This window comes from Strix aluco, chromosome 10 (assembly GCF_031877795.1).
Source record: "Strix aluco isolate bStrAlu1 chromosome 10, bStrAlu1.hap1, whole genome shotgun sequence".
Taxonomy (NCBI): Eukaryota; Metazoa; Chordata; class Aves; order Strigiformes; family Strigidae; genus Strix; species Strix aluco.
The window spans coordinates 26,968,568-26,983,359 of record NC_133940.1 but is presented as its reverse complement, the minus strand read 5'-3'; the positions used below and the strand labels follow the sequence as shown (position 1 = coordinate 26,983,359).

Genomic DNA, 14,792 nt, shown 5'->3' with positions numbered 1-14,792 from the left:
ATTTTGGCTTTGGCTTTTGGTTTATTTATAACCAATATATAATGAACAGGAATACATACAAGAATTTAAGGGAAGTAGCAAGCTCATTTATATAGAACGTCGGGGTAAAACAATGCAAAACAGAAAAATGAGGAGTTTCAAAACTCTAAAGCGAACTTGAAGGTTCTCACTGTAATGAAATATGATGTCCAAAGTATTTTCAAGGAGTCTTTCATTATCCTTGCACAGGTCTAGGTACAGCGAGGCGGTAGTTAGAGGGAGAAGGGAAATGGAGCTTTTAAGGAGATGCTTGAAGCTTTGCAGGAGGAGAGCCAGTTTGCAGAGAGAGGCTGCACTGATGAGTCTGCATGGAGCTTGCTGCAGGGTCATGACCCTTGTCAAAGAAAGGAGCAGAGGAGAAAAAGAGTGAAATAGGTTCGTTAAAAACTCTGCACAGGGTACTGGCTGAGGCTCTTTTCCCCTCTGTTAACATTTGATATCTTTTTTTTTTTTTAAGAACCACAGTGTGTTTTGCTCTGTTCAGAGAGGTTTGGTGAGTAGTTATGGTAAATAAATATGCATGCATGTCTTTTTGCTTCACCTGTTAACCATTGCGTAGTCCTTAAGGTCCTTAACTTATAAATATGGACCATATTTTAATATTATCCTCTCTGTTGACCTTCCTCAGATACTGTCCCAACACTGTTGTTTTTTTCTGGTTCCATTATCAAATAGATATTGATTCTCTGCACTAAAACATTTTCCAGATAGCACTGTTGAACTCCCCGCTGCAGGTCTTTTTTTTTCCCTCCAAGATGCAAACATTTTATTTTTGTCTTAAGGTAGATGTAAGCAAATATTAACTTTCTTGTTCTTTTCCTCAGAGTAGCAAAAATAAAATGGATTGTTTGGGAGTGGAGGGGAATGGGAGGTTGACAAAACTCCTTTTCCTTGCCACCAAATGGAAAGTCTTCAAATTCCCAAATTCAGCACCAAATATTTCAGGAGGAGGAGGAAATATGATGGCTTGGCATGCGAGCCCAGGCTCAGAACTGCTTCCACTGCTCTTAGCTGTAAGTAATTTCTTTCTTACTTCTTAATTGCTGCTAAGAGCACTGTATTCTCCCTCCTTCAGAGTAACAATGGGTCCTGTCTCCTCTCCTCTTCCTCTCCTCCCCATCCCAGACCCTTTGGAATTGAACTATGGAACAAAGATGGAGGAAAACCTTGTGGGATTTCTGTCCTCCAAGTGTCTGTCCTGCAGCTTTCTTTATTTTTTAAACATACAAAGGGCAAAGTGGCACCAAGTTTAAAAAGCTTAGTTTACTAGAAGACGGCTCTAATGAGAGGAGTGTTGCTTTGCTTTCAAGTTAGCAAACATGGTAAAGGCACACTATAAATTCAAATTAACCACGGTAAAGTGGAAAGAAGTCACTCCTTGGGTGTATCACTGCATTTCTCCTATCTTCCAGAGTTTATCCTCCTCCTGCTTTACAAATCCGATCAGAAACAGGGAGCCCACGTGGTACTGAGAAGCCCAGGATCTGTGTCTGCATGAGGTTGGGTTCTGACTTTACAGCAGAAAAGTGGGTCACCGGCTTGTTATTGGCAGCTCAATTCTGGTGTCATTTAGGCAGCTGAAGAGAAACAAATAGGCCATCGATCAATCTAGCAACAGCCCGGGGCCTCTGTATTTTAATTACATGTATTCTTTGGACCAAATTCATCCCTGTTGAAACATTGTCAACTTAAATGAAAGTCCAGAGTGAAGGAATTTGGCCCAGTATGGTTTTTTTCTTCTGTATTACTAATACATCTAACACTGTTGCAAATGACTTTTTATTTTTCTGTCTCTGCAACTTTTCTAAGCACGCTCACTGAGTTTTTGATGCTGCTTTCGAGTAGTGAAGAGAGATGAAGATAACTTTTCCTGTTAGCCCTTATTATAGGAAGAAGCATTAAGCAACTGTTGAAACTTATTCCTCCCGTACAGGTGACCTCTCTCTAGCACAACAGCTCTGTGTTCAGTATGAGAAGGCTGGGTGCTTTGCTTGATTTACCAAGTGGAAACTGGTTATCAGTAGTGTTGCTGCCACGTGTTCTCTCTGTGGGCACTGGAGAAATCCAGTGAAGGCCGCTGTCAGGTGGGTCTATTTCTGTTTTATGTGGGACCTGTTCCATCAAAGCCTGGCTGCTCTAATGGCAGTGAAGATTTTTTTTTTTTTTCTCCACTCCAAGAAGGGTTTCTGAGAGACCAGAAGCCAAAGTATGTCAAGAATTAGGACTAAAATGCAGCTTGTCTCTGTCTCGCATGCACAGATGTGTAGTTGGTCTGAGGGCACACGAGGCATTTCCTCAAGGAAGCATCTGCAGGAGGAGCCTCTGCCTGTTTGTCCACATGGTGCTGAAGGCCACTATTCTCCCACAGGATCTCCCAACTGGAAACTAATGGCCCAGGGAGGAGAGTCAGGGTGAGGCGGGGCGGTTGCTGCTCTCTTTGCAGCTACCCACGCGACGAGGGCGAGCCGAGCTCCCGGCTCTCCAGCAGCACTCCCAACGCTGACCGGGAGCAGACGGCTTCCAGGGCAGAGGCCAGGCTGAAAAGTTACAGCTGCTGTCCCAGCTGGGTCCTTGCTCTCATCCATCCTCCCAGCCACCGGGGTAAGAGCCCTGCGGGGCTCCCCGCCGATGCCGCTGCTGGAGAACATCAGCTGGGCTGCCGAGGAAGCCCAGGGCAACGAATCCTCAGAGCACGCGTTTTTCTCTCTGGATTATCAGCATGTCCAAGTCCCCTTTGAAATCACACTCTGGATTATGCTTGCATCCTTGGCCAAAATAGGTGAGCCCCTGGGAGAGGGTGAGGAAGGCCGGGGGTCTCCGTGGGGTTGGTGTGGGCAGGGGTGGCCTTTGCTTTACCTCTCCTCCACTCTTGGAGCCTGAGATAACACGCCGAGTCCTAAGGATGCACATACTGTGTGCCAGACATACTGCACGCATGGAAAGTCACCACCCAGTTGCATTTTAGGTTGGAAATGAGGGTTTCCCATCTAGAAGTTCACACCTGTGCATGGTGTTGCTGTTAGTAGGAAAATTATCAGGGTTTCCAGGAATTTTATTTAACTGCAGTAGACACCAAGGTGTGCATTCATCTTCATTAGCTTGCCAGCTGCTCTGTGTGCAGGTTGTCCACGGACATCTTCACCTCAAAAGGAAGAGTCCATGGTCTTCAAAAAGGATGTTGCATCTGGCCAGCTGCAAGGAACAATTTAATCCATGTGCAGGGTGTTATACAGCCTAAAATAAAATTTCTCTGCATCAAGGAGGTTGTCTGTGTAATGAGACATAAAATATTACGTTTTGTATAACTTGGTCCTATCTTTTTTTTAATTCCCTGCAAAACTGGGTATAGGAAAGTGGAAATTATATATATATTATTTTTTCTCCAGGAATTGTGATCACTTCTGTTAAATTACTGCTATAAAAGTTATTTTACAGCTTTTTTCTTTTATTTTTTTTCCTTAAAAGGGAGAATTCTCTGAGATTCATTTAGATCAGAACTTCTTTCAGATCAAATGGTCTTTTCATTGTGCTATTCTGTATATTATATGATGAGATCTCAACTCTATTAACATGCTTGAAGAAATGATAATGATTACAGATTTTTTTTTTCTAATTATACCTATTCCAGTTTGGTTTGTTTGAATTTCTTTCTTTCTTTTAATAACTCACCTAGAGTACTTGTAGTGCTCCTCAGCATTTCTCTCTAACATTGGGTGCTGCACAAGGCTGGATTGATTGGTCTTTTTTCAATGTTACCTTTAGCTTTAAGTGTTTATGATTAAATAATATTACAAGTGACATCATTTATAATTAATGATAATGCTTTTTTTGGATGTATGGAATCTGCATTGTGTTTAAAATTAGCAATTGCTATTTATGTTAGTGCTGAAGATGGCATACTAACTAGATTACATCATAAATAATTCCAAAGACTTTTTATTTATGCAGATTTAGTTTTTCTATGTGTGTATTACCTAAAAATATGTCTTTAACCTTATGCTATGATAATGCAACCTGAACCAACAGCAATTTTAGACAGTTTGGTATTTTGAATAATCTTTCAGATTTTCTAGCCAATTTCCTATTGGGTGACTTCACCTTAATTGTGTGCATTTATTACTGCTACTCCACAGCCTGCTAAAGGTGGGAGCATGGGGAACTTCCTCACCCCAGCGAGGAGCTTATTGGTGCTCTTCAGCCGGTTTGGCCTGATGAGATAACGTTGTTTTGTTGTTTTTTTTTTTTTTCTATTCATTCCCTTCCAGGGTTTCATCTGTATAACAAGCTGCCTTCTGTTGTTCCCGAAAGCTGTTTATTGATATTTGTAGGACTCATCATGGGGGGAATCATCTATGGCTTAAATGACAAATCACCACCTGTTATGGACAGCGACATCTTTTTCCTCTACCTCCTGCCACCCATCGTGCTTGACGCAGGTTACTTCATGCCCAGCCGTCCCTTTTTTGAGAACATCGGCACTATCCTCCTCTATGCGGTCGTGGGAACGATCTGGAACGTGTTTGGGATTGGCTTTTCCCTGTACGGGATCTGCCAGGTGAAAGCCTTTCACTTGCAAGATGTGTCGTTGCTCCACAACCTCCTGTTCGGCAGCCTGATCGCCGCCGTGGATCCCGTGGCGGTGTTGGCGGTCTTTGAAGAGATACACGTCAATGAAAAGCTACATATTTTGGTCTTCGGCGAATCGCTCCTGAACGACGCGGTGACAGTGGTAAGGACGAGTCTTTATTTTGAGTATTTAATGTTCAGAGGAAGGATGGGCTGGTGCTGAGGGGTGGGATATGAGATCTGAAGAGGGAAAAGGTATCAACAGCTTCTTCTAGCAGAGGACTTCTGGTCCACTTCTCTGGCCTGAGGTCCTGAGGAGCTTTCAGGTGAACATCTCTTCGTATGTCTGGAGGCAGAAATGCATGTGAGTGCCACAGCACTCCCCTGGTAGGAGCCTGACCTACAGAGAATCGTAGAGTCAGCTTAGAAGGGACCTCAAGGATCATCTGGTCCAACCTTCCTTGGCAAAAGCATGGTCTGGACAAGATGGCCCTGCACTGGCAGAAATCCCAGCAGCATATTTGAGTGTTATTGCTACATATGGCTACGTCTGGTGAATATGTTGTTAATGGTTGTTTTTCTCTTTCATTTTTTCCCCCAGGTGCTCTACAAGCTATTTCGATCTTTCTGTGAAATGCCAACCATCAAAAGTGTGGATGTTTTTGTTGGAGTTGGAAAATTCTTTGTGGTTGGGCTAGGAGGAGTTTTAGTAGGTCTGACTTTTGGGATGACCGCCGCCTTTACCACGCGATTCACCAAGGAAATCCGCGTCATCGAACCGCTCTTTGTCTTCCTGTACAGCTATCTTTCCTACCTCACTGCTGAAATGTTTCACCTTTCGGGGATCATGGCGTAAGTATGTCCCAGCATCTCATCTGTCCAGGAAAGCTTTCTGGCTATATTTAGTGAAAAGTATGAAAAAAAAGTTTTAAAGTCAGTTCGCTTAGATGGAAATCTGTGTGTGGCAGCAGACAGTGAGTATAAAAGCCTGTGGAAGAGCTGAGAGGTGTGACCCTATTTCACACGTTACACAATGACACGTCAGTAGCAATAGCTACAAGTCACAAGCCATCCCGATGGCTACTGCTGGGCAAACTTCCGACGGCTGGTCAGTTTATGTAGGTTATTGAGGCATGTTTATTTGAGCTCCATGGTTTTTGTTTGGAAACCCTTGGACGTTCAAGCAGCAAGGTGTCTAGTTGATTTGACAGAGCCAGAACAGACTTTCTTGGCATATTTTGTTATTTTCTGTGTTCGACCTAGTCAAAACCAACATTTGAAGAGCCGCAAGGAGTATTTAATCAGCTCCTCAGAAAGGTTTGGTCTTGGTTCGCAGCATGTCTGTTGTAGCAGCCTCCTCCTGATCTGCGTGCCCTACGAACCAGTTATCTTTGGGTGGTGGCCCCAGAGGTGTGCTGAGGCAGACATTACACGATGGAGTGGGAGTTGTGTATCCCCCACAGAGCTGAAGCCTGGAAATATTCCTGTTGTTTGGGAGTGGAGGGCTCTAATGGCAACCTCTGCTTCGGAGATTCTGACTTACCACCGGTAGTTCAGACACAGTTTATGAGTTTGGTCTCTGAGTGAGGGTGTCATCCATCATCTCTCTATCTCCAGTAACACTGGAAATCTGCTGACCGATTTCAGCCAAAGATTTCAAAGGTACTAAACCCAAACTGCTTGCAATTTAATACAGCGCAGCCAGGCCTATACACTCTTCAGTCTGAAAACCGCTTCAGAGTACTGGCAGGTTTTCTGTGTGAAGATTTTCTACGAGGGTATAGCAAGATGGAGCAGGCAGGGCCTGCCTGTCTCCGGCGGCTGCGTCCCGCGCTGTACCAGGTACCATCTCATGGATTCCCTTGCAGCTTTTTGGAGCAGCGAAGTGGGAGTCTTTGTTTCTGTAAACTCAGTCATTCACAAATTGTAATTTATAGATGATACAGTTAATTTGTTTTTCTTTTTACGGGGTGTAGGTCTTTCAATAAAAAGAATAATTTTGGGCCAGATCTTTCAGTTTTGAGAGAGGTTATTGAGCTTTGTGCTTACCTCACTGTGCATTTCACTTGCAGAGCAGGTGCTGAGAGAAAAATAGATATAATAATCCCTATGGTCAAAGAAAGCTCACCTTGGAAAGCAGAGACAGATGAAAACCAGTCATTCAGTCCTAGTTTCTGTGAGCTGATATCTGTTGCATTTGGTTCTCCTACCTAAACTAAGCCAGCTGGTGCTGAGGATCATAACCAACTATTTAATATTTCCCAAAAGACTATAAAGTGCACTCAGACTGCATTGATAGCTACAGTGTAAACAACTGTAAATCTGATAATAATGAAGATAAAAAGAAAATAAAAAAATTAAGTCAGGTACCAGCTAGACACAGGAATATCCAGGAGATCTATTTTAAAACTAATGATACTGCTTTGGATATAAACCATTCCTGTATCTTGCAGATTTTGTTTCCTTGAATGGTTAATAGGAACAAAATTCTAGCATTACTGAAAACAATTCTAGCTCTGGGAATAGGTAAGAGAAGGCCTATTTATAGGAGCGTAAGACAGAACAGCGAAATAAATATGCTGCATAATCATCATGGAGCAGAAAACATTCAATCCTAATGGTGTCTACTTCTATCAATCACAATCTACTGTACCCATTATGGAACCCATTTTCTATTCTTTTGAATAATGCATTGTTTCTAAAGCAAAACAATTGCAAAGGCAGCTGATTCCTGCACTGCTGGTCTTGTAATTGCCAAATTATAAATGCCTCTTTTATGTATCTTGATTTCAAACAATTCATTCGTGACCAGGGAATACTGTATTATAAGAAGCAGATCTTGGCAGTTTGTTTCTTTGAAAAATAATTTGATTGCCAAAAAAAATCAATTCTACATAGTCAAAAAAAAAAAAAAATCTGTGAATGCAACCCAATCCGCTAAACAGTTCTGCAAATATTTTTTAGTTTGATTTCCCCCCGCCCCTTGCTCTAGTGCCAGTGTCCCTCTTTGAAGCTGTGACAGGACAGGTCAAGTTTATTCCCTGTCTGTGAATCTGGTGTGAATCCGTTCTCCAATAAATGTTCCCAAACCATGGCTCTGGAAGTCAATTGCCCATAAGTACTTGTTGGGTTTCTTAGTTCCTAACTGGAACTATTTTACTAACTACTTATTGAGGAAGAAACAGAAGAATTTATTATTTTCTTTTTAGCCTGTGGTTCAATCCCTGTTATTCTTTCTGGCTCAGTGCTTTAAGCAAAATGGGTCAGTCTAAAAAGGACAAATCAAAAAAGACCAATTTCAGGATATTTTTAAGAATTGGTACATTTTCTTAGGAGATGAAAGATGTGAACTCAAGCAGCATTAGATGAATTTATAAAAGTGCATTTGAAAAAGTATGGTTTTTTTCTTCTAACTTCTTATTTGCTGTTCCAACCAAATATCTGATAAGTATTTTCCCATAATAGTGTTGCTGATTTTCTTAGTGCTTTAAGTAAAGCAGAAATGAATGTAGCTGCTGTCCATTCCTTTGTCTTGGTCCAGCAATAGATGCCAAGTTGTGGCAGTGAAGATGTTCAAGAGATTCACTGCTGAGCCAGAAGGAAAGTGGCCCTTGCTCTGCCTTTGTTAACAGTGGTGCAGATTAGGAGCAGCAATGCAGTGGTCGACAGTATCTTCCTGAAATAAATAAATAGCTGTGGAGGAGAGAAACGGGGTCTCTGGTTTCATAGAGGTTATAAAACCACAACCAGAGCACAGTCAGCTCGGCCCATCTGCAAACTGTCCTGTTTACTGGGGCCAGGGGGCAACCCTGGGTTTTTTCCACCAAAGCCCAAATAATGCAAAGAATCTCCTTTGTGATATTCTGGGGTTAAATGTGATGTTTTCGCTGCAAAGCAGTAGCTGCATGGCTGTTTTCTGAATAGTTCTTAACTGAGAGGATACATTATGGATAATGTGCTGCAGAGGCCACCACCTATCTTAACACCTATTTGCACCCATATGGGTCACTTACCTGTCCTGGTCACAGCTGGTGTTTAAAGTCAGTCTGCCAGACCCAAGTGTGCTTCTGCAAGCCGAGGATCTGCTTCTCTGTGGGCTTGTCTGTGTGTGATGTAATGGAAAGAGAGTTACCACGATAGCCCCTGTGAAAGGAATTTTGAATGCAATAAAACTCCATGTGGATGGCCTCACCAAATACCAGTGGAAATCAAATCCCAGTAATGTAAAGCTGTTTTGCTCTTGCTGGCACAACATTTAAAACAAAATTTCTGTCCAGGTTAAAATATAAAAAATGGAGCTTTGATTCTTTAAGCATTCAATTGTTTTGACCTTCTAAGATTGCTGGCCTGAAAACGTATTGATTTGAAAAGCTGAATGAATTAGGCTAACCACACGTACCTTGTAACTTGAAGAACCAATTATCCATGAAAAATTGCAAGGCAGAAGTTTTAATTGGTGCTGCACACTTCTGAAGTGACCTTGGATATGCGATACCCGAGGAGGGCAGATGTTCCGACTATAGCAACAGCATTTCTTGGCTCATTGTGCAGCGTGCTTGAGTGTTTTATTGTCTCTTGGTTGCATGGAGTCAATGGCTTCCTAGCTGTGCCCAAAAAACTTACAGTGCAAGCCAGGTCAGGCTTAGAAATACACAGTGTGAGGTATGTTGTATGCTTGAGTCTCTCCAACTTTAGATTAACTTTGGTCCCTTGGGTGAAGAAGCACAGCATCCGGGCTGCTCTTGAACTACACTGATTCTGAGTCCTACAAGAATCTGCTGTAGTGACCAGATATCAGCCGAACTCACAGGAGTCCTATTTACACATTTCTCATGTTGAGAAAAAAGTCTCCTGTTCCCTCTTTCATCCAGGCAAAATAGGTGATGTGGGCTCCGAAACATGAAACTCTTCAGCCCGGGTGGTTAGAATTTGGCAAAGTTAGAGCTGAAGACAATGATGGGAAGAGTTGGGTGTAGTTAGTTAGGTATTGCTTTGTGGCTGTGATAAATACAATAGATGGTGAGCTGTTTATCTGTTAGAAACCAGATTCAGACAGTCTGGTCAACCTATATAGTATCTTATTGGTCCTCCTGATATTATTGGACTGATGTAGGAAGCGAATCGCTACCCAGTGAGATGTCTACAAACCCCTAAGCCTTGATGAAGCTTATTTTTTTACAAACGACAATGTGTTGATTTCATGTGCTTAAGTAGAAAAAATTATTGGTTTGTTTTCATCTTCTCAGCATCATTGTTTGTGCCATGGGCATGAAACGTTACGTGGAGGCCAACATCTCTCTGAAGTCTCACACCACAGTAAAATACTTCATGAAGATGTGGAGCAGTGTTAGCGATACCCTCATCTTCATTTTTCTTGGAGTTTCCACCATTGGAGAAAATCATGAGTGGAACTGGCCATACATTTGCTTCACTGTCATTTTCTGTCTCATTTGGAGAGCACTAGGTATGGTAAAATTATAGATTTTTTAAATATGTATATATTATTCTTTATGGGAGTGAAAAATGTGATTCCTTTAAATGAATGTTCCTGCCCCCCATCATCCTCTCCTGCTCACTCTGTGTGTGCTATCCCAGATGTCAATGCAAGGACTGAAGCGGGACACCCCAGCTGATGCTTCCCTCCTCCTCCACCACTTGCTCAATAGCAACTCTTGCATTTTACTGCAGTTTACTACTCTGTGCACTCACCATAGACAGAACTGGTACTAAATAGAATTTCTCGTGACGTCTATTTTATTGGTATCTCTGTCTTAGACCCTCTGATTGCCATGATCTCCTTTTCCATTTCAGTGTATCTTAGTCCCTTGGTATCTGCACAATAGGAGGGAGATTGTAAGTACATAGCTTGGGTTCAGAGAGCCATGTAAAACCGTGGGGCCTCTGACTGCATGTTCTGCATTGCAGAGATTTAAAGGATTTAATTCATAACGAGTCTGTGTACAGCAGCATCCTTAAATGGGGAACTGGAGGAACCTTCAAACAGCTGTCTCTGGAGAAGCTCTTCTGTAAAGCTTACTGCTGGGTACATGAGAATTAGGAGCTAAAAAGTGGGGATGCTTCTGCTCCTACTTGAGAACTTCAGATCAGGACTGAGAGTGACAGAATTGCACAGTCAGGGAATTGCTGAGGTTGGCAGGGACCTCTCGAGATCATCTGGTCCAACCCCCTGCTTAAGCAGGGTCAGCTAGGCAGGACTGTGTCCAGTTGGCTTTTGATTATCTCCATGGACAGAGACTCTACAACCTCTCTGGGAAACCTATTGCAGTGTTTGACCAACCTCCATTAAAAAAGTGACCAAGACTTAGTGATAACAAGAGGAAGAGAGCTATGAATGAAAATGCTCTCCTGATAATTGTGGCTAAAGTTAATCTTCTTGAGATCAGTTACGATGAAAACCTAAGTCCTGGTCCCAGAATACTCTGAGATCCCATTTTCCTGCATTGTAAATGACCAGAAAAATATAGATGCACTGTTTTACCATGTCCCCAGCTGTATCTTGTGTTGATTTGGTGTTCAGAGGCTGATTCTCCTTTGCCTCTTACAGTGTGCAGTTACTGTCACCTAAGTGAGTGCAAAGTGCCTACCTTCTCATTTATGAATGTTTTTGTATATTAACTGTATCTGCAAATATAACAGAGCACACATTTTGGCAAGGAATTCAAGAGCTAAAAGCATTCAACAGGATTTATGTTTACAAACCACAAAGTCAAACAGAGTGAACTCAAATTTGATAGACACTTCAAGAAATTGCTTAAATAGGATAGGCCATGATTAGCAAAACATGGCAGAGTGGGTTTTATTAGCTGTTAATACATGCCAAGGTTTGTTTTAATAACTATGCACCATAAATCCACTTGGAAACATGTTTTTTAGTCAGTTATGTGTACATTCAAATGTTTTATTACAATTAAGTGGTTTTCTCTTAAATTATTTGCTCAAATGAAAAGAAGTTCTGAGTGTTTGACTTTTTTTTAGTTTAAAAATTCTTCATTGCAAGATGTAAAGAACATAGTAACATTGCAAAAGCACACCAAAAATCCTCTGGCTCTCTAAACACAGCTCGTCTGATTGCATTCTCAAATTATGCAGCATGTTATTAGAGATGGGCTCAGCACTGCAGTGAGGAAAGAAAACCCTCTTTATATTCAACATTTCCCTTGAATGAAATCAGAACATACAAACCAGGGCTGGAAATCATCTTGCACATCTGATCCTGAATGGGGTGTCCCTTTTCTGCAGCTGGGCAGGGTGCTGCACGAAGCCGGGCTGGCAAACTCCAGCCTTGGAGGTGGTGGTTGAGGTCAGACCCTGACCTGCTCAGCCCCCTCCAGCAGCTCTGGATGTGCTCGAGGCACTGAGCCAGAAATGGGAGGCACCCGTGGGGTTTGTTTGCATGGATTGGGGACTTTGGGGTTGACAGTGCTGGGGGTAGTATGTAAAGTGTATTCTGGTCCTTTTACTGGACCCTCCCAGTGCTCTTACATGAGAAATGATTATGCTGAAGCCTGGGGACTGGAATTACTTTGATATGAGAGGTCATCTACAAAGCAAAATGCATTAATTGCATGATAGCACTACTATTCTACTGTTATCTGAGCACTGGGGAGATTTCCTTCTGCTCTTTTTCAAGGTATATCTCCAGAAGAAAATATATTCTGCTCAAAATGATTAATTGTATGTCATGTCTTGGAGCAAACTGGCCTTGAATTAGTTTAGGGAATGCTAATAATAATTTATGACAAAGGATTAAATTAAGACAAAGGCCTCGATATCAGCTCAAGTAAATTTTGTTCTTTTAAATCATCAGCACTGCCTGAGCTTACAGTAGCTGAGCATGTGATCTCAGGTATGCTTTATTTTATTAAGTTACGAAGCACCTTGAAACCAAAGTACTTCCTATCTGCTGGTCTGGGCACCAGCGCCACGGTGCTTTGGGGATGGGGAAGGCATTGCAATGTTCAGTTGATCGAGTTCCCTATTTCTGAACATCCCCACCTTTTTGTTTTCTTCAAGCCGGTCTGATCTCCAATCAGAGTTTGGATATTTTTTGTTGTATGTGTGCAGGAAGATGTTTGATATGTGCATTACAAGTGTACTGTCTTTGAAGTTTATTTCTTCAGTGATGCTTTACAAACACCCCTTAGAAAAACAATAGTGATGTGGATCCTGCTAATTCCTAGGAAAATGACAGTCTGTGGCATCGGTTCTCAAAATGGCCATTAATCTTCAGGAAATAAAATGTTTATCATATCCATTGGTATTAAGATCATGGCTTACTGATTTAAGGCCTGACTTCTTGTACCTTTCTGCATCTGTTTATGTATTTGCAAATGACTATAAATTACATCAATTGCTGCATCACCTTACATAGTCTTAAATTCATACACTATAAATCTTTGAGTGAAAGATTTGTGAAGAAACAAGGTTAATGCTGGCAGAGTATACATCAAATATTTAGAGTGCCTTGGCTACTACTTGGAAACTTTTGGAAGTTGGAGGGTAACTTGTGGATAAATTATTTCTGATGGTTTGTCTTGAGAGAAATTATAATCCAAGTAATTCAATCATTTGTTATCACCAAATAGAATAGATCAATTAATATTTCAGTTCTCAGAATCTGGCTCTGTATCATTATACCAGTTGATGTAAAATTTCAGCTGGCACATGACCACAGAATTGGCCTAAAAACTTTCATTAACTACCATCAAAATGAATGTGCTAATACATTCTATGTTGCCAATAGTTACTGTTTGGTCACTATTTAGCTGATGCTTAACACCAAATCACCAGGTAAATGGTATGTTCTGGGAATCTGCAGGCATGGGACTGGGGTGACACTAAAACTCCCCTGCAGAGCTCAGAGTCTTTCTGAAGGAAACTCTGGTTTCCCAGCTGGACTGCGATGAGCACAAGGCTGAGTCAAAAAACAGGAGAATTTGCTACAAGATGAGCTACCTAAAATTTTACAGTCCTCCAAACCCCCAGAACTGTGGCCAGTCAATGGTGTTTGCAATCCCCCAAATCAGGAATGTGTTGGGGATTAATTTTTATCTGGACAAATCAGATACAAACTTGTTGGACCAGGCTGGAAGAAAAGCGCTTCTCCAGTGGCATGTTGGGGAATATATCACCTTGGGCCCTGGCCAGTTCCTCGTGATTGGTGTTTACCAGTTCAGTGATGTTTTACGTAAGATAATGAGTTTTATCTAATCGCTCTTTTTGTTTGATGTGCTCCCATCTTCTTTCCTGCCTTTCAGGGGTTCTTGTGCTGACTTTCTTTGTGAACAGATTTCACGTGAACACCATCACCAGCAAAGACCAATTCATTATAGCGTACGGGGGTCTCCGCGGAGCCATTTGTTTCTCTTTGGTTTTCTTGCTTCCTGACTTTCACAGAAAGAAGCTCTTCATTGCAGCAACAACTGTTGTCATCCTCTTCACCGTGTTCGTACAGGTAAAAAAACAATCTTGGTGTCACCAGCAGATGTAAAGAATTACCTTGATTTTTTTTTTTTCCAGACGAATAACTAGTACTAGACCATTAGATGGATACAAGGATTTACCAGTCATTAAAACTTTCCCTCCATTGAGTGGTCAGGCATGTAAGAATATAAAATTATTACTGAAAGAGGCAGAAGGTGTGAGAATATATCACACGTTTGTGAGGGCAGCTAGCAGTTACTGGCTTACAACATGTGCTGTAGCATTTTCCATGATAACTTGTCCCTTCTTTGATCTGGTCCATCCATACTGGGGTAGCAGTGGTGAAAATTGTGAAGAATGATGCTGGCATAGGTTTCCTCTCTGAAGTAGTGCTTTTAGGTGTTTTATGCGAGAGCAAAGCCAACACAAATCAACCTCTACAATTAGTTTGCTGTTTGAGCAAGGTAAGAACCATTTGTTATTGTAGGCCTTGTCATGAAATGAAATGCTGCCTGAGCCATGCAGTAATGAAGGTCAGTTTTCCTGATCCCAAAGGTGAGGAGATGGAAGATACTGGAGATACTCCAAACTCTGAACATGGGCAGCAAAAATTTTAAAAGAGGTTTATGGTTTGGTCACCTCAGTTTTGATAGTTCACAAGTGGGACAATTTAAAGGGACCTAATTTTGAGGGAGTGACTACTTAACATTTTCTGAGAAGGAGTTCCATTTTATTGGAACATC

The 14,792-nt window shown here is 41.7% G+C and overlaps 1 protein-coding gene across 2 annotated transcripts in view; it reads left to right on the top strand.

Annotated features, from left to right (window-relative positions):
• The first annotated feature begins 2,452 nt into the window (after positions 1-2,452).
• LOC141927762 (sodium/hydrogen exchanger 2-like) overlaps positions 2,453-14,792 on the top strand; it is a 30,124-nt gene continuing 17,784 nt past the window's right edge. Inside the window, exons 1-6 of one of the 2 annotated variants that reach the window (XM_074835025.1) lie at positions 2,453-2,818; positions 4,305-4,768; positions 5,207-5,457; positions 9,852-10,069; positions 12,434-12,472; positions 13,884-14,080. In XM_074835025.1, the coding sequence (XP_074691126.1) occupies positions 2,668-2,818; positions 4,305-4,768; positions 5,207-5,457; positions 9,852-10,069; positions 12,434-12,472; positions 13,884-14,080 (1,320 nt within the window). In that variant the 5' untranslated portion in view covers positions 2,453-2,667. The remainder of the gene's footprint in view (positions 2,819-4,304; positions 4,769-5,206; positions 5,458-9,851; positions 10,070-12,433; positions 12,473-13,883; positions 14,081-14,792) is intronic. The other variant, XM_074835026.1, reaches the window with a different exon arrangement.